Here is a 21,244-nt window from a genome sequence, read left to right on the forward strand (position 1 = left end):
ACCCTTTATTACTACACATCTTTTAGGGTTCATAACTCTTACATTAATAAATTTTTATTACTAAATTAAATATTTATTTAAAGTTCAATTTAAATTGTATTCATAAATAAAAAAATAAAGAACTATAATTATTATGATAATATTTATTTAGTTAAATGTTACATGTTAATAAATATATGGACTAATGAACACAAAATAATAATAAATAAGAATAAATATCCAAGATGTAGAAAATTAAAAAAATGATTATTAAAGTTCTTTATGTTATTTTTAGAGAAATAATATTAGTTTTATTATGTATACATAACTATTATATAAAATTGTGATGTTATTATATATTATTTTAGTGTATTTTATACAGGTCAATTTATATAATTTGATCAATTTTGTACAAACTGATTATTTTGATCCAAATAGACCCATTTAATAAACAAGTTACATGAGATAATATCATGTTACCTATTTATTAAATGCCTCATATGTAAATTGAGGGTTTCAAACATGATTAATAAAAAGGTCATGTTCAGGTTGAGCAATTTTGACACAATTAATAAACGGGTTGATATGAACGAATTGCCACTGGCATGCAAGCCTCTATTTTCTAGTTGTTGCTATTGTAGAAAAGCATTCAATTCCTATTTAAAATGGATTTCTTTGTCTCACTTCTGCACTTGGTTATATTGGAATTTATTGCATTTTAACTAGAGTTTGCATTTTTCTTTTAGTGACAACCACCGAACTAACATTGGTTGCCATGTCTATTTTGTGAAAAAAAAAAAAAAGATCAATATAAGCTTGTAATAGCTAAAATGAATGTGCTAGATATTGAAAATCTTTCTTTCCTTCACATATTGAATAAAAAAGACATTCCTATCATGTGTAGGTTGCTTCACGATTAATTTATTTACTTTGTTGAACTATTGAAATAAAGTTTTTCCGATGTATATATACATATATGTGTGTGTGTGTGTGTGTGTGTGATTTCATAATTTGATCATGAAGCAATGATGTCTTTATGTTGATTTAAATTGACTCGTTTAATAAAATAGTTACATAGGTTATGTCTGGTTATATATTTATTAAACAAGTTGCGTTTGGATTGAGAGCTTTGGACACAATTAATAAATGAGTCATGTTCAAGTTGAGCAACTTCAATAGGATTAATAAACAGGTTGTCCACCCAACTTAATGAGTCACTTTCAAGTAATTGTCACAATTTGGGTCATGATGTAATAAGATGACTTGAAAATGACATGAAATTAATGGGTTGGGGTTCACTATAAATGAGTTTGGGTTAAATTCAAGTCAACTCATTAAACATTATTAGTAAACATGTTATTTTTAGGTTGACTCACTTAATTCTTGATACGAACCTAAGACGACCTGCTCCTAAACTCGTATTATATTAGCCCGGATCTCAATTAAGTTCAAGTTCTAATAGAAAGGACCTAAACCCCTAACCAACCTATGGTTAGAAACCTTGGTATAATGTAGACGCCACAATAGGGGATGGAAAACCTATTGATAAGTCAAGCTAAAACAACCAATTCTCTAATGGTGTTTTAGGTGTTCTCAAAGAACAAAGAGATAATTAATCTCACAAGTATTTTCTTTATCAAATCAAAGTTATCTTATTATTGAAAAATAAGCCTTTAAATAGGCTTTGAAAGAAACAAAATAAACCCTAAAAACCCTAAGAAAAATCGGCCACACAAGGAAGAATTCTAGCTTGGCCGAACCTTTCCTTTTCATAATCTAATTAATTAATTCCCTTATTTTCAATTAGGAATTAATTAATTTACAAACCAAATAATAAAATAAAAACTTTCCTAAACTTATTTTTTCAATAAGTAAATAAATACAAATCCAAAATTAAAGATAGTTTCCTAAAACAAAAAGTAAAAGCAAATTAGGAAACTAAATATGGTAATTTTCGGCTATGTTGGTAATGACCCTTCTTTGATCTAATTGGACTCCAAATCAGCTTCAATAGTCTTTGTGGAATGCCAAATAAGCTTATTGTGAAGTTTCTCACATTGCCCTTGCTTGGAAGTATGAGAAAAGGCTAATACAGTAAAACACAGCAAAACCATCAAGGAATACAACAAATTTGGCCTTTTCTTCCCCTTGTGCGCAAACCACCATGTTATTTGGCTTTGAAGCTGGTTTTGCTGGTTTATATGATTCATCCACCATATGAATTGAACCCATAAGAATGGGGATCCAATTCATACAACCCGACCTCCATATTGGCACTAAAAATGTCACCCGGGCCCGTTTTGGCTTCTATTACTTGTATGAGTAAAATAGGCCTTGGTTCTTTAGATATGGCCAAGCCCTCTTGACTATGACTTATTTCTTGTATAAATACAGCAAGATTGTCCTTGAACTTCTTGGCTTAGGCTCTAGTGATCGGCCCCACCTTCATCTGTATTAGGTCAGCACCCCAGCAGGTTGTCGGTTGAATGGTCTCGGGTGGATTTGCATCATTCGCCTCCTCTTGAAAAGGATTTGCCCTCAAATCAAAGTCATCACCTGCAGCAAAAGGAGACAAATCAGCAACATTAAAGGTAGCACTAACTTTATACTCACCCGGTAGTTCAAGTTTGTAGGCATTGTCGTTTATCCTCTCCAAAATTTGAAAAGGTCCATCACCCCTCGGCATGAGTTTTGATTTCCTTTGTTGGGGAAATCTTTCTTTCCTTAAATGCAGCCACACCCAATCTCCAGGTTCAAAGACCATGGGTTTTTGGCCTTAATTGGCCACCTTTGCATATTGCTCGGTCCTCCTCTCGATATTTGCCTTTGTCTTCTCATGAATCTGTTTTACAAAATCAGCTTCTTCTTTTTTCCATCTAGATTAGCATGCTCACTCAAAGGTAAAGGTGTTAGATCTAATGGAGTCAAACGATTAAAACCATAAACAATCTCAAATGGTGTATATTTAGTAACTGAATGTAAAGACCTATTATAAGCAAATTCAACATGTAGCAAACATTCTTCCCAAATTCTCAAATTTCAACTAATTAAAGCACGTAACAAAGCAGACAAGGTTCTATTCACAACTTCAGTTTGCCCATCTGTTTGTGGGTGGCAAGTAGTTGAAAATAAAAGCTTAGTACCTAACTTAGCCCACAAAGTTTTCCAAAAATAACTTAAGAACTTAGCATCCCTATCCAAAACAATAGTTCTTGACATTCCATGGAATCTCACAATTTCCTTGAAAAATAAATTAGCAATATTGGATGCATCATCAGTTTTATTACATGCAATAAAATGTGTCATCTTAGAAAACCTATCTACTACAACAAATATTGAATCCTTACATGTCCTTGACCTAGGCAAACCAAGAATAAAATCCATAGACAAATCTACCCAAGGATAGGTAGGAATCGGCAAAGGCTTGTACAATCCATGTGGCTTCAATGTTGATTTTGTTTTTCGGCACTTCAAACATCTTTCACAAAGTCTCTCAACATCTCTCCTCATGTTAGGCCAATAAAAATATTCTTGCAACAAGGATAAAGTTTTTAAAATACCAAAATGACCCATTAAACCACCCCCCATGTCCTTCCTGAACCAATAATTCCCTAATGCTACAATTAGGCACACAAAGTTTGTTTTCCTTAAACAAATATCCCTCAAATATGTAAAATTTATTAAATCCATGTTTCAAACAGGTTCTAAAAATTTCTCCAAAGTCACTATCATGCTCATAAAGTTCTTTCAATTGTTCAAATCCAAGCAATCTAGCATATAAGGTAGAAAAGAGTACATACCTTTGGGATAATGCATCGGCAACCACGTTTTCCTTACCTTTTTTGTAGCGGATCACATATGGAAAAGTCTCAATAAATTCAATCCACTTGGCATGCCTTCGGTTGAGCTTTCCTTGACCCTTAATATACTTCAAAGACTCATGATCCGTATGAATTACAAACTCCTTTGGCATGAGATAATGCTGTCACGTCTCCAAAGCCTTCACCAAAGCATACATCTCCTTGTCATAAGTCGGGTAGTTTAGGGCAGCTCCATTTAATGTTTCACTAAAGTAGGCTATGGGTCTTCCTTCTTGCATTAAGACAGCTCCAATACCTACACTTGAAGCATCACAATCAATTTCAAAAGTCTTAGAAAAATTTGGCAAAACTAATAAAGGTGCATTACACAATTTTTCTTTCAACAAATTAAAAGATTTTTCTTGTAGTTCCCCCCATTTAAAGCCGACATTCTTCTTGACAACTTCATTCAATAGTGCTGCTATGGTACTAAAATCCTTGACAAATCTTCTATAAAAGCTTGCCAAGCCATGAAAGCTCCTCACTTAGGTGATAGAAGTAGGAACCGGCCACTCTTGAATTGCTTGCACCTTAGCTTGGTCAACTTTGATTCCTGCAGCACTTACTACAAATCCTAGAAACACAAGCTCATTTTTGCAAAAATCACATTTTTTAATGTTAGCAAACAATCTTTCCTTTCTAAGAACTTGCAAAACTTGCCTAAGTTGATCCACATGGTCATCCAAATTTCGGCTATATATTAGAATGTCATCAAAATAAACAACCACAAATTTACCAATAAATGGACGCATTACATGATTCATAAGCCTCATGAAAGTACTAGGTGCATTGGATAATCCAAAAGGCATAACTAACCATTCATACAGCCCATATTTAGTTTTGAATGCGGTTTTCCATTCATCACCTTCTTTCATCCTAATTTGATGATAACCACTCCTAAGATCAATTTTCGTAAACATGCAAGCACCACGCAACTCATCAAGCATATCATCTAATCTAGGAATGGGATGTCTATATTTGATGGTAATGTTATTTATAGCCCTACAATCAATACACATTCTCCATGTACCATCTTTTTTTGGCACTAACAAAACAGGTACAGCACATGGACTTAAACTCTCACGAATATAACATTTGTCAAGTAAATCACTTACCTGTTTTTGCAGCTCCTTTGTTTCTTTGGGATTGCTCCTATAAGCTAGTCTATTTGGTATGGAAGCCCCTAAAACAAAGTCAATTTGATGTTCTATCCCTCGAATAGGTGGTAGTCCACTTGGAATTTCATTTGGGAAGACATCTCCAAATTCCTTCAAAAGAGAAATCATTGAACTTGGCAATTCAAGTTCTTCAAAGTTAGTTTGATCATTAAAATAATTTTCTTTATAAATCATGACCAGCAAAGGTTTCTTACACTCAATAACCTTATTAATATCCCCTAAACTCAAATAAAAGTTGCTACTTGACCTTTCTTTTCTTTCTTTTTCTTTTTCCCCCTTGGATTAGCGCAAACCTTCGGATTTCCCTTCCTTCTCCAACCTCTCAGGTTTGCCACTTTCTTTCCCCTCTCTTTTAGTTTTTCTTTGATCTTTCCACTCAATATGAGTCTTAGAAACTTACCCTGATCAACAACCTCATTCTTACCTTCTTGAAAGGATGGTGAAGCCGTTGGTGCCATACTTTCTTTTTCCTTGAGTTTTTTGGCTTCTCTCCTTTGTTGCATTTGTAATTGGTCTTTGTAAACCTCTTTAGGAGATAATGGTTCCAGCTTGACCTTCTTCCCTTTAAACTTGAAAACAATACTATTTTCTCGTCCAAAATGAGTAGCATCTTTATCAAATTGCCATGGCCTACCTAATAGTATATGTCCAGCAATCATGGGTACAATATCACATAAAACTACATACTCATATCTACTTATATTAAATTTTACTTTGGCTTGTTTGTTTACTTTCATCTCACCACTATCATTAAGCCATTGTAATCTATATGGTTCAGGATGTTTTATTGTTTTTAAGCCCAATTTATCAACTACAAGGTTACTTATTACATTATTACAACTCCCACTATCTACAATCATGCTACAAATTTTACCTTGTATTTCACAACGAGTGTGGAAGATGTTCTCTCGTTGAATTTGTTCTTCGTCCTTGTAAACAGCAAGTACCCTCCTTGAGACCAAATTTACCTCAACATTTGATGTGTTTAATGGTTTGGCCTCATCATTAAGTCCTTCATCTTCTTGTTCGATTTCAGCCTCACTAGCCTCACTTTCGGATTCCACCTCTCCATTACCCCTAATTACCATTATCCTTCTATTCGGGCATTGGCTGGCTATATGTGTAACATCCCACATCGGTTGGAGAGGGGCACGAAGCGGTCTTTATAAGGCTGTGGATACCTCTCCCTTCAAGACGCGTTTTGATAAAACCTTGAGGCCAGGGGGGAGAGAGGGAGTGAACCCTGGGCCAAAGAGGACAATATCTTGATGCGGGTGGTACTGGGCTGTTACAGTGGTATCAGAGCCAGATCCAGATCGGTGTGCCAGCGAGGACGCTGGGTCCCAAGAGGGGAGGATTGTAACATCCCACATTGGTTGGAGAGGGGCACGAAGCGGTCTTTATAAGGCTGTGGATACCTTTCCCTTCAAGACGCGTTTTGACAAAACCTTGAGGCCAGGGGGGAGAGAGGGAGTGAACCCTGGGCCAAAGAGGACAATATCTTGATGCAGGTGGTACTGGGCTGTTACAATATGTCCTCTTCCTTAGCACTTGAAACAAATAATTTCTCTTGACTTTTGAGGTTTAGGTTCAGATTTTACCTCACCTTTAATGGCTTGGGCAGATTCGGTTTTAAATTCTCTTCTCGGCCGGTTGGTAGCTTCTTCACCAAGTTTCGGCTTTAGCTTGCTTTCATAAGTGGAATTGTTTTTCCAGCCACTTGAACTTGTCCTTCCACTGCTAGAAACTCCTCCAAACCGTGTGCTAACACCCCTCTTCTTGAATTGGTTCTCAAGCTTAATTGCTACATGCAACATCTCCTCCAATTCCAAGTATTGTTGTAATTCAAGCTGATTGGCAATGTCACGGTTTAACCCTCCAAGAAATCTTGCCATTGTTGCCTCCTTATTCTCTCTCATGCTTAACCTCATCATGAGCATCTCCATCTCTTTGTAATAATCCTCCACGGACCTAGTTCCTTGAGATAAAGATTGAAGCCTTTGATGCAGCAACCTATGGTAATGGGATGGCACAAACCGTTTCCTTATGGCTCCTTTCATTTGACGCCATGTCAAGATTAAATCATCACCAACTCTCCTTTGGGTATTTTGCTCATTGGTCCATTATTAGAGTGCATAATGCCCAAACTCCATTGCTGCCAGCTTCACCTTCTTACCTTCTGAATAGTTGTGGCAGTCAAAAATCATCTCCATTTTTTCTTCCCACTCCAAATAAGCTTCGGGATCACTTTTACCCATAAAAGGTGGGATGTTAACCTTGATATTTCCCAAATCATCATCTGTATCTTCCCTCCTATATCTTCCATGGCCAGCTCTAACTTGGACAGCAAAAGTTTCGTCCATACCTTCCTCAAAGTCTCCACCGAATGGCCCCTCATCAAATTCCTCTCTCAGTCTCTCGCGACCTCCTCGTCCTCGGCCTCATCCTCGGCCTCGTCCTCCATGGAATTCTTGCCTATTTCTTGTGTTTGGCATTCCTTGTGAGGCTTCTAGCCTTCCCATTCTTTGATTCATATGCTCAACTTGAGCACTAACCCTCTGTATTGACTCCAAAACAACTCTCATGTCCACTTGGTCTCCACTCCCGGTAGCTCGGGCATCGCCATGGAATGTTACGGACTCTTCCTCATTGATCCTCAAGGGTGGATCTCCTCTTCTTATTCTAGATTCGGCCATGTTAGTAAAATACTGCAAAAATAAAATAAATCCTCACAATATTCACTCCCTCACGTGTTTCACTCAAACAAGGTCTCGACACTCGTGTTTGCACACTAGTTTCGGCTTTTACCCTCTTTTAAGCTCACACACTCTTGCCTTTTTTCACTCAATGAATTATCTCAAAGTTCTAATTAAAATACCCACAAAACAGCAATTAGATCACAAGTATGTTTTAATTAAACTTATCAACAAAACAGTGGCAAAAGTAGGCAATACCGAAAGAATTCAACCAGACCTAGTTTCGGCTTTTCTAGGCAAAATAAAGCAAATTAAGGAGAAATCTTTGAAATTTTTAAGAACTGGAGCAGATGGTAAGAGATTAAGGATTCAAGAATAAAATTTAGGAAAAATAATTTCAAACTCGAACAAGAATCAAATTGAGCAAAAATATAGAATAGTGTTGGTTGTTGTTCTTGTAATTCAAGTTTTGTATCAAATCCTTTAACTAATTTTAATCCAATAATTTAAACACCCAAAATTTCAAATATCCAGCAGCAAAAATAATTCTCCAGCAACTCCAAATATGTAAGAAATAGTCAACAATGCAGCAGTTCAAGGAAATTTCTAGCAAACACCAAATTCAACAAACCGATTTTTTTTTTTTTTTAATTTGGCTTTCTTCTTTTCTTTTTTTTTTCTTTTTTTTTTCACTTACTGAATATCAGAGACAACTCCAGTAGCAAGAATAAACAACAAATTTGCAATTCCAACTCCAAAAATTCACCAAACCCGTGACCTCCAAATAAACACAAATGTGCAATTTTTTTTTTTAAATGTTGCCGCAAACTCTTTTTTTTTTTTTTAATAGATGAATGCAAATATTTAAGACTAAAACAGCAAAGAAAAATCAACAAAAACCAAAATTAACAAGAACAATGATGAAAAAAAAACAACCAACAAATTAAGAAACAAAAATACGATAAATCTAGGAAACCTAATTCAACTAGGAATGAATTTTTTTTTTTAAATGATGCAGAACGTGTATGGGATGGATGCAACCTTAACCTAATACTAAAATTGCAGAATAACACAAAAACAACTAAAGCAAATAAAGATAGATCAAACCTGAACAAAATTCGGTTCTGATACCAAATGATACGAACCTAGGACGACCTGCTCCTAAACCCGTATTATATTAGCCCGGATCTCAATTAAGTTCAAGTTCTAATGGAAAGGACCTTAACCTCTAACCAACCTGTGGTTAGAAACCTTGGTATAATGTAGACGCCACAATAGGGGATGGAAAACATATTGATAAATCAAGCTAAAACAACCAATTCTCTAATGGTGTTTTAGGTGTTCTCAAAGAACAAAGAGATAATTAATCTCACAAGTATTTTCTTTATCAAATCAAAGTTATCTTATTATTAAAAAATAAGCCTTTAAATAGGCTTTGAAAGAAACAAAATAAACCCTAAAAACCCTAGGAAAAACCAGCCACACAAGGAAGAATTCTAGCTTGGCCGAACCTTTCCTTTTCATAATCTAATTAATTAATTCCCTTATTTCAATTAGGAATTACTTAATTTACAAACCAAATAATAAAATAAAAACTTTCCTAAACTTATTTTTTCAATAAGTAAATAAATACAAATCCAAAATTAAAGATAGTTTCCTAAAACAAAAAGTAAAAGCAAATTAGGAAACTAAATATGGTAATTTTTGGCTATGTTGGTAATGACCATTCTTTGATCTAATTGGACTCCAAGTCAGCTTCAATAGTCTTTTTGGAATGCCAAATAAGCTTATTGTGAAGTTTCTCACGTTGCCCTTGCTTGGAAGTATGAGAAAAGGCTAATACAGTAAAATACAGCAAATTCGGCCTTTTCTTCCCCTTGTGCGCAAACCACCATGTTATTCGGCTTTGAAGCTGGTTTGGCTGGTTTCTATGACTCATCCACCATATGAATTGAACCCATAAGAATGGGGATCCAATGGCTTCTATTGCTTGTATGAGTAAAACAGGCCTTGGTTCTTTAGATATGGCCAACCCCTCTTGACTATGACTTATTCCTTATATAAAGACAGCAAGATTGTCCTTGAACTTCTTAGCTTAAGCTCTAGTGATCGGCCCCACCTTCATCTGTATTGGATCAGCACTCTAGCGGGTTGTCGGTTGAACAGTCTCGGGCAGATTTGTATCAATTCTAAACTGATATAAATTGACCTATTTAACTAAACTTGTCGATTAATATTTTAACTCAATCCAATACGATTATAATTTGTTTAAATTATAAGTTTAAATTATTAAATTTACCATTGACAAAATTTTAATTAATGCATGTTTATTACTAAATATGTGTTTATTTGTACCAAGAAGCCATGTTACAAGTATTCTGTCATTGTTTATCAATATTTGGTGTGGATTTTCTTATTCATGCCATCTTTTTCTAAGGTTTCTTCTACTTGGTTTCCATATGTGAGATGATGTGCTATCCCAAGACTTTAAATCAAGGGTAAAACATTTAAGCTCCACAACAGAAAATTAGAAGAGTTCAGCTTAATGAAAATAAGGCTAACATATTGCTGAGAGGATTGGATTGTAAGTTTTGGTTGACTACAACAACTTATTTTAGAAACAATGGATGAAGGCTTTGTTACCATAATAACTTTGAAGAGAAAGCAACTTTTGAAGAAAATTCTTATTCATTCTTTCTTGGCTTCGCAAGATGTTCAACCAATATATTTATAGAAATAGTCAATGTTTGAAGAAGAAAAAAATAAGCAATGATATAAAAACAATTACAGTGGCTATAAACATGCAATTTTTGAAAGGTATTACCAAGATATATTGCCATATGTATTACATTGCAATATGTACCTCTAATGGTTAGCTAGAATGATTTACCAAAAAAAAAAAAAAAAGGGTAACTAGAATGGTTGGTTTCATCTTTTTACTTTTTATTACTATCATGATTAAAGGTTAATTGGATATGTGCTTTAATAGTATTCTCAACTGTTGCTCATTTCATAATGAAATTAAAACTATGGCCACTGAAAATTAGAAGGCTTCAATTAAATAATGCATCATATTAAAAATTGATTTGGATGTATGTCATTTTTCATATTTTGTTATTGAAATTGGCAATTCCATAAAATTTATGATTTTTGCTTTTTATGTAACATAAAATTTGAGCTAAGACAATAAAAAAAAAATTTGAACTAATTTTTTTTTTATTTCTTTTGAAACATAAACTCATTACAATTAGTTCTGATAAAATCTCACATGACATGATAACAAAATACGAACCCATATGATAATTTACGAGTTTGGGTTAACAATATTATATCGAGTTCATATCAGTGTTACCCAATAAGCTAATAGATTTTAATGGGTGAAACATGCTAATACATGATAAACTTATTAAACCCATTAAAAAATGATATTTTTGTAATTATATAATTTTTATAACATTAAAATTATTTAATTTATTTTTAAACATGTATTGATTTGTTGTTTTCTAGTTTATTTTTAAAAAAAAATATAAAAAGAAACAAGTCTTTTGCAAGATTTTTTTTTCTAAAAAACATCATTTTATTATTTGAAAACTAAATTGAATTTGAATTTTTGAATTTGTATGTATTTTTATGGGTTAATAGATCGCGTAACGAATTACATGATAATTTAACGAATAAGTTCGAATTTATTTATTTTTACAGGAAAGCTTAATGATTGTGTTTAGATTAATTAATTTTCACACAAATACAACATAACATAACATTAATACGATTTAACACAACATATTGTCAGGTTCAATTGTACCCATATATTGTCAGGTTTAATTACAATTGAAAGAGGGGAAATTTAATCCAAATCTACCTAGATCTAGGGGGTGGTTCGTACCATTAGGACAAGTGTGCATAAATAATATAATTTAAATAGGATAAATTTTATCTAAACATTTTTCATTTTTCTTATAATTATATTTATAGTTTTTAACTGTAAAAATTAATTAATTAATGATAATGATTAATTTTTAAAAAAAAAACCTTTCAAATAATGTTTAAATATAATTTTTCAAAAATATAAATCTAATTCTAATCAAGATCAAATTAGAAAGACCTGAATAAAAATTTTCCAATTTAAATAATAAGGCGAAGCCAAAAAAATTTTAGCGCAAGAAGTTTCAACGAAAAAATAAAAAATAAAAAAATTAGCGCGGGGGACATAGGCTGCGTTTGAAGCCCAAAAAAAAAAAAAAAAAAACGTAGGCTGCGTTTGGAATCCGCTGGTAATAAAAAGCATACGGACACGCCTCGGTTCTTTCCCTTCAGTACCATACGACGTCGGATAGGGCGTCTCCAACATCATGCCAAACGAAGATCGTTCACACACTCTCGCTCTTCTCACTGTCGCTCTCTTAAAACCCCTTTCGATTTTCAGTCTGAATCGGCGGATCTACGAACGTTGAGAAGTTTCGTGAGGTTTTTCGCCGGATCGATGAATGCAAGCCGACCTTCAGTCCACCCGGTGGAAGCGCCTCCTCCGGCAACCGACGCGGCGGCCGGAGAGAACCCTTTGCCTAGGGGGAGGATGAAGGACATTCAAGGCATGCCCGGAACTCGTGGAGGCCTTGCCTTGAGACTCTCTCAGTTCGCCTTCGCTGTCGTCGCGCTCTGCATCATGGCTTCAACCTCCGACTTCCCCTCCGTCACCGCTTTCCGGTATATCCAATTGTTCTCTCTGGTCTTCAGTGTCTTGGGCTTTTCTAATTTTCTTGTTTTTGAATTGGGTATCCATAGTTTGGGTTGATTTTATTAGTGTATTGGGTGTTTAGCTGTATTTTGTGGCAACCCATTTAGTATTAGTGGTTTCATTTGCTTCTTTTGCTGAATTTGGATTGAGAATTTTTGGTCCCGAGGTTATGTGCTGTGAAATTTCTTTGGTATGAATATGAAGATTTTATGCTGGATTAAATGGTTTATGCTGGATTGAGTCTGGGTATTTGTGCTCCTATTTTCTGGGTCTTCAAATTCTTGCTTGTTACTGCGAGCCTTGATCATGAAGTTTATGGACTGAGTCTACTGGCCATTTTGGGTGGTACTGGGTTGCATGAATTTCTGTATTATATTTTTCTTACGAACTTTCTTTGAAGCAAGTATAACGCTCATTTGCAACATGTGTTGCAAGTTCAGTTCCCAGATTGAATTGGTAACTTTATTTTGATAGTTGACGAGGTTGATCTTTCTCTGAATAAGTATGCTATGCACCTTTAGCAGAGGTGACACCGGAAATTGATGTTTGTACTTAGTGCAGATGAGAGAACAATCTCCCTTGTTTGTTTTAAAGCATTTTAATCTCGTATATATGAGAATGCATTTTTTTCTTTTCTTTCTCTTCATGATTTGAGTCTCCTTGTTGCTCCTTGAGAAAGATTAGTGGAATCATTAATGAGCTTATTTTGTGAAGGTAGTCCTCATCAAAGATTAGAATAAAGTGCTTAGTTTTTAAAGTTAGTGCTCTTCAAAGATTAGCTAAACACAGTACCCAAATATATTCTCTGTGAAGTGTACTGTTCTTGAAGCCATCTTATTTGTTTGGATCCTTATTAGGCAACAATACTTGTTTTTTATTTTAAAGTATGAAGTAACTCACATGTTCCCCTGGTCCCTCTGTATAGTTTCATGGCATAACAGATTTATGGATTTTGATATGCCAGCTGCCTTGTAGCTGCTGCCAGCTTGCAAAGCTTGTGGAGCCTTTCTCTTGCCATCATTGATATATATGCGATATTAGTAAGGCGCAGCTTGCGAAATTTCAGAGTTGTCAGCATATTTGCTATGGGCGATGGGGTAATAAATTTCTTATTGAAAACTTTAACAAAATTGACCTATTACTTTACTGTAAAGAGGCATTTTATAGTCGAGTACCTTCTCAAATCAGAAAATTGTTTTTATATATATTTGCTACAAAAATATTTCCTTGCTTCTATTTGTTATATAGTATAGGTGCCAACTGCATTCCAGAGCTCAATATTGGACCTGAAGTTCATCTAAGGTGGCATTATTAATGTATATAAAAGAAAGAAAAAAGAAAGGGTCAAAATCCCTTGTTTATTGAAAACACTACTATTGAAAATGAATACTAGTATGTTTTGCAAATGGATATGCAAGTCAAAGTAAGAGTGGGAATGGTTAAATGTTTTGCCATTGTAAATGTCTTTGTATATCTTTATATCTTTAGCCATGTATAGTTGTTTCATGGTGATAAAAGTGCAAGTGGAAGTACTTTGTAAGAGAACAAGCTTAATCAGTGCTATAATGGATTCTATGGTTGTTTAAAGAGGTCCATGAAGAGAAAGAAAGATGAGGGAGAGCAATACTATCTTTATGACCTTCTTCGAGCATGTCACTTGGTATGACCTCTGAAATTTGGAATATGGTAATCTCACAACAAATTGTGAAGGGCAGACTGGAAATCATCCCTCATTTAGAGAACTCTGCTAATTTTCTTTGAGAAGATCCTTAAAGATGGGTTTTCTTTTTATGTCATTTTCTGCTTAGTTAATCCCTTGCCTGATTTCCTAATTCATTGAAGGGATTAGATTGAGTGCAAGGGCTTATAATCTGTTTCATTATGACTTTCCATCTCCAAAACCTATTGGAGAACTACCCTCAAATTTCATTAAGTGTTTTGTTCTGCTTTTTACTGTTGGTAGTGGTAGGTGAAACATGAAGGTACATGAAGGTTGCAGTAATTTTCTGAGAACTTTTTGGAATATGTTGTTCCAATAGGTGGAGTTTAGAACTTTGATGAGGGGGAGACCAAGCAAATAAAATAATGGAGAAAGAAAGAAGCTTAACGATTTAGAAAGAAAATATTGCTAGATAGTTTGGAAGCATCCCAAAGGATTGAAGTTAGTCATGGACATTGTTGAGGACTATCTAACCTTTTGAGAGAAGCAGTTAGCATTGCTAGAGTTGTGGAGCTTCTTCTTGGGCACCATCAATGGTACCATAATCTTAAATAAATTCCTTCACATTAGGAGTTTTGACTTTAGAGGATTAATAAGAAAGGAAATGAGTCTGGTTATTTATCCAAAATCCCATTGGTTTGAAAAATATGTAAAATGCAAGTGGTTTTTCTACCATGTGACAAGAGGCTCAGGTTTGGTTGTCAGATGTATTATGCATCCAGTCGTGGAATTTGTTTATTTTCCAAGATTTTCACATATTAACAGTGTCATATTACTGTCGTTCTTTTGATTGGGACATGACATGAATACTGCAAGGCACAATGAATGCTCCATAAACTGCAGGCTGTTCATATGGAGGATGCCCCTTTTATGTTTTATTTGACTACCTGTTTTTGAAACTACTGAATGAGTTTCAAAGAGTTTTGATGGAAAACGAAAGTAGTGGTTTTATATTGCTTTTTAAGTCTCATCTTGTGTAATATATACTGTATTGTCCACTTGTATTGTTTTGGATTTGGAGAAAAACGTCCCATTTTGTTGTTCACCTCTATTATTATTCATTTTCTGAGAAAAATAAGAACAAAAGAAAAGAACTATAAGAAATCCCATAAACTTAAAGGAAATTGAAAACTCATCTTATTTTGCCAGTCTGAAGTGACAAAGAACCCGCTACATTTTTCCCTCTCTTTTTTTTTTTTTTTTTTTTTTTTTTTTTTTTTTTTTTAAATGTGGTAGTAAGGTTGGTGAAGGGTGATTGCCAAACTTTGCCAATTTAAGATTAAGAGGGAGAACTTTGCAGCTCCAGTTCAGCATAGTTTCGGACTTTAATGTGGTTATATATTGTGATTACAGAGATGTACACCAGACATGGTGAGAATTGATTGTAGAACTGACTTAATTGGCTGATTTCTGGTTCAATATCAAGTTTCTGTATATTATGTGAAGACTTAGTGCTATTTTTGGCCATTAGGATATAAAGCAATCCCTTTTGCTGGATGGTCACTCGAGGACATAAAAATTTGTTTTCCTTTCATAAATCAATGATAGATAAGAGGAAAAAATCAAGTACTTATCTAATATTTATATTATATTCTCTTCTCATATTTATCTGCCTGAAACAATCAGACTTTATTCCTTGTGCAATATTTGCTTCTATTTGTTTTGTTGTGCTTTTGGAGAAAGAATGTCTTATTTTGTTGTTTACGTCTATTAATTATTTTTAATGCAAAATAAAAAGAAGAAGAAAAGAGCTATAAGATACCACCAAAAACTTAAAGAAAACTCAAAACTCTCTCTCTCTCTCTCTTTTCGATCCATCAAAATTCATGTATCATTTTGTCAGAATGGAGTGACAAGATGCTAGTGTGGTTTTAGAAGCTACCCTCTAAAACTCTCTCTCTCTCTCTCTCTTTTCCCCTTTTTTATTTTTTATTTTTTATTTTTTCATTTTTCTTATATATATATATATATATATATATAAATGCAATGGCGAGATTGGTGAAGGGGGATTGCCAACTTTGCCAACTTGAGGATGAAGAGGGGGAAATTTTCAGCCTCAGTTCAACATAGCTTTAGGCTATGTGGCCATATATTGTGATTAAAGAGACGTTCACCAGACATTATAGCAATTTTATGAAGAATTGAGTTAAAGTGGCTGATTATCTGGTTCCATATCAAGTTTCTGTATATTGTGAATACTAACTGCTATTTCTGGCCATTAGGACGTAAAGCAATTGTTTTTGCTGGATGGTCTCACAAGTACATAATTTTGCTGTTAGATTGATGAACCAAATCATAGATTAAAGGAGCAAATTGACTACACATATGATGGTGTATTATCATATTTCCCTATCTGAAGCAATCATCAGACTTTATACTAGTTCTTATTGGTATTTTTTTTTTCCCTCTTTACTGCAGATCACTTCCACACTCATATTTTCTGCAGCTTGTGCATCTGCTGGTATCACAGTTCTCATAGGAAATGATCTGAATGATTGTGCACAAAATCATTGCGCTAGATTTGAGACAGCTACTGCAATGGCTTTCATGAGTTGGTTTGCTGTTTCACCATCATTTCTCCTGAATTTCTGGACGCTTGCATCCAAATGAAGGAATTCAAAGAGCTATTGCCAGTTACTCCTAATGATGATAACTCAAAGGAAACCGTGTGTACTTCTTTTGTAAGGAAACGAACAAACTTCCAGTTTGATATTTTAAGCAAAAAGGAAAATTTTAGCCTCAATATAGAAGAATTGTCATATCATTCGATCCCTTTTTGGGCACCAAAATTATGTAGGTGGTTTTTGGTTCGTGGAATGAAGCTTGGAATTGGAGAGAATGCTCATTCATTGTTTGACAAAAAATTGTAAGATAAGCGCGCCAAAATGTAGTTATGACCAATCCACAAGTAAACCTGTGGAATAACCATTCAATTCCTATTTCATACATTCCCTCGCATTAACAATTTCTCTCTAGTTTCTCTCAATGAAATAGCTTCTTTCTCAAATCTCTCTTTACATTCTTCCTCTATTTTTCTCTCTACTTTTTCTTCTTCCTTTTTTTTTATTTTTTTATTTTTTTATTTTTTTATTTTTTATTTTTTTATTTTTTTATTTTTTTATTTTTTTTATTTTTTTATTTTATGTGTCGGTGTCGTAGTTTCTGATCGTTGCCTAACACTGTATCTGGATTGGAGGGTGGAAAGAAATTTAACGACGAAAGGAAAGGAAAATGGAGAGTGGAAAGAAATTTAATGAGGAAAGGAAAGGAAAAGAAAAGAAAAGAAAATATTTATAATGATTGTTTGTTTGGATGATTACTAATAAAATGAAAAGCAAAAGAAAAGTAAAAAATAATCAATGTAGCCTATATTTTTATAAAAATACCTTAGGTATAAAATGTCTTATTTAATTAGTTTTTAATTAATTAGAATAATATTGGAATATACAAAATTTCATTATACTACTTTTCCTTTTTCTTTTTTTTTTTTCTTTTTTTTCCATTTTCTATTTAATTTGTGCAAAAAGTTAAATGGTTAAAATAGATATAATTTATTATTATATCTATCTTTTGCTTCCCTTTCCTTCATTATCCTTTCATTTTATTTATTTAAACAATCCAAATAAAAGAACTAAAAGAGTAGTCTGCCTGTAGTGAAAGTGAACAATATATGTGAGTTCCACTTTCATTATAAATAAGAATTCCAATTTCTGGGAACACTAAAAATTTGTTTGTGCAATAGACCATATGTATCAACAAAATCTTAAAAAAAAAAAAAATTATGTACCATGGTAGTACCAAGTTATAAATATAATTAATTAACAAAAAAAAAAGTTACAAATATAATATGTTACCTGTTTCAAATAAAAATAAATAAATAAGTAATGAATCACCACTACCCAATGGCATAATAATACCATGTGTTTTACAATTTACCATGTCATGTTTTTCAATTAAAAATGAATCTGAGTTTAGAGAAATGAATATTTGGAAGGAAAAGAACCACCTGGTATTTTCAGAGTGGGAAAAAAGTAAGATGGTGACCTGGCCTATTGTAAACACAAAAATGACAAATTATATCTATGACTTGGTAATACCGTGGTACACAGGTATTTCTCCACCAATCCTAGAGATTTATCAGCTTGTCCACTGTGTTCCCGACCCACACGAACAAGGTAGTTATGGGCCAGTAATGGAACATGGTTGGCCCAAAGAGATTTTTATACTGGGGGTTTCAAACTTCGGCCTTGATGTGCCTCGGTCAGTGCTTCTACAATCAATAATTCAAGTTGGAACCCATGTCAATAACAAAAAAAACTTTGGCCTTGATAAAATCTTTTATTTTTATTTTTTTTTTCTTTTTTATTGAAACAAATAAAATCTTATGTTGGTTTGACTTTTGAGCATGGCTGGGTATATTTCATTTTATAAATATGTGATCACAATTCATAAGTGACAAAATAGTCCCTATTTCACCAAAAAAAAAATAATAAGTATAATAATAATAAGACAGACTAGTCCCTACTATTATAAAAAAAAAAAAAAAAAAATGGAAAGACAAATTAGTCTCTAGAAATTTATCTTTAAAAAACAAAAAAATAGTCTATAATAACAGGACAACTCGGCTGGCTAATTCCAACCTATCGTGGATAAGTTCAATCAAAACTTGTGGTTAATATTTTAAATTATATTTCCCTGTAACTAGAAATATCTTAGATAAAACAAATAGATTCAATGGTTAAATATTCTTATTTGTATCTATAAGAATATAAATTTGAGTTATATGAAATGCGAAAATTTTTTGCATAGTTTTGTAAATTAAATAATTTATATCAAGAAAAAAACAAACTAAAAATATCTTAGTTAAATCTCTTAATTTAGTACTGTTTTTTTAAAAATTAAATTCTTTACCCCATTATACCGTCAAAGCCTAGCCAGAAGGATGAAAGAATACAAGAAAATTTATAATTAGACTAAGGCTTTGTTTGTGATAATAATAATAATAATAAAAATTTAGTTTCAATGTTCCTATGTTCTTTTGTTTATTATTATTATCATTATTAATAATAGTATCAAATTATTTATTATATATATAACATTATTTAATTGATTTATATTTAATTATAATTATTTATTTAAAAGTTAACTTATCTATATCTAAATTATATTAATATATAAATCAATTAAAAAATAATATATATATATATATATATTTGATAAATAATTTAATAGATTAGTTGATGTTTGTAGTGTCATTCTATTATTATTTTTATTATGGAAGACCTTTTAACTTCTTTTAACTTCTAAATAAGTTTGGCAAACATGTCGTCTTTCTAAACTTTCAGTAGACCCAAGCACGTGAGAAACAGACTGATTACTAGAGATTTCAAAATGTAATGTTTTCATTTATTTAGGCCGTTTTAGTTTTCCCTGATCCTTTATAGTTTTTTTGGTTGGTCTCTTTGGAATAGTTTTTTGTCTTCTTTGTTTCTGTTTGTTTGTTTTTTTTTTTTTTTTTAGTGAATTGTGGAATCTCCGAAGCCTTTTCGAAGTATTAAAGAGCTTTTTTGAGAAACAATATTTCACTATCATTTTTTATTAAAAACGCTTTTTAAAGTTAAAATTCCTTTTAGAAATATATTTAAACACTTTCAAAAACGGTTTTATGCTTTAAATCCAAAAATAATATTTCAGAAGCAAATGCGAAAAAACAGTCCAATACAGCTCATAGCCGGCCTCAGACAATGTCATATGAATATGACAGAGTGCTATATATGGTAGGGTATGTGTGGTGCCTATCCAACAGTAAATTTTCCTTTTTTTAAAAAAATAATTTAACTGTAAATTTTCAAGAATTGGGCATAAAGGCATTTTTCATTGAACAATTAGAAAGAATCTTTGTTGGTTGGCATGAAAATGGAGAACCTATGGCCAAATGTTGTGGGGGTCTATTGATCATTTCCTGCCGTTTTATTTATTTATTTATTTATTTTTAAGAAAAAGAAAAGGGTTAGTATACGTACTTCCCTTTACTATTCCACCAGAATATGCCATTTTTCTCATTTTTCTTTTTTAATAAAAAAAAAAGATATAAATGTACATTTCCATGTACAATTATATGTTTATTCTCCCTACATGTACCTATATCTATACATAGTGTCAGACAAGATGATAGCATTGTCAAATTTTTGTGGAGCACATGATAAATATGTATTTCTCACATACAATTGTAATCCTAGACATGGATTGATAGTGAATTTCAGGTCCATGAAATATAATCAGTATAAAGGACAGAGTTTAAGTCAATGTTGTGATTTGAAATGTTAGAATTTTGTTATCTGGGATTCTTTTTAATAACCTCACAAGTGTTTATTGAATTGACATGGGATATCAAAAACGATGAGTATTGAGTGGATCGTCTAATTACAGATCAGCCTTCCTCTTGTAATTAGTTCTAATTTTACAAACCACTATTCTTTTTCTTTTTTTCTTTTTTAATTTTGATAAATTATCTTTGAGAAAATAGGAACATTAAAAAGGTTGGTTTACTTTTTTTCTTTTTTATTCTTTTTTTTATAGGTGATTTTGATAGCAATCTTTAGTTTCCTAAAGTATAATGTAACTAATGTGACCAAGTAAATAAAATATGCTTTTCTTTTTTCTTTTTTCATTTTTTTTTTTTTTCATTTGTGTGATGTACACATGAACTATAGAGAAGTAATGTATACCTACTATATAACTATAACAATTTATATACAAATTGATGTGGTTAAAAATTAAAGAATTATTTACATTTTACTATCCTCTAGTTTAGAAAAATTATATTTTCAACCTTTAAATTTAAAACATTGTAACATTGGATTTTAGGTTTCAGTTTGTTATATTTTGATTTAATTGAATTTTTTAGCTTAATCAATATTAAAATGCAATTTAATGCAATTTAGGCCCTCTAATTTTAACTTATTCCAATTTAGGCCCTTTATTATTTTTTTAAAAATTATCATTTAATGCCCTTAAAACCATTAACCTCCAATTGCCAAAAATTTAATTGGATCAAAATGAAACAAATTGAA

The 21,244-nt window shown here is 32.6% G+C and overlaps 1 protein-coding gene across 1 annotated transcript; it reads left to right on the plus strand.

The window, feature by feature from the left end:
* Positions 1-11,918: 11,918 nt before the first annotated feature.
* On the plus strand, positions 11,919-17,188 carry LOC125421363 (CASP-like protein 5A2). The gene is made up of 3 exons (XM_048470144.2): positions 11,919-12,420; positions 13,416-13,548; positions 16,590-17,188. The coding sequence occupies exons 1-3, from the start codon at positions 12,197-12,199 to the stop codon at positions 16,779-16,781; spliced, it is 549 nt and encodes a 182-aa protein (XP_048326101.1). The 5' UTR covers positions 11,919-12,196; the 3' UTR covers positions 16,782-17,188.
* The last annotated feature ends 4,056 nt before the right edge of the window (positions 17,189-21,244 follow it).

This window comes from Ziziphus jujuba, chromosome 8 (assembly GCF_031755915.1).
Source record: "Ziziphus jujuba cultivar Dongzao chromosome 8, ASM3175591v1".
In the NCBI taxonomy this organism is placed as follows: Eukaryota; Viridiplantae; Streptophyta; class Magnoliopsida; order Rosales; family Rhamnaceae; genus Ziziphus; species Ziziphus jujuba.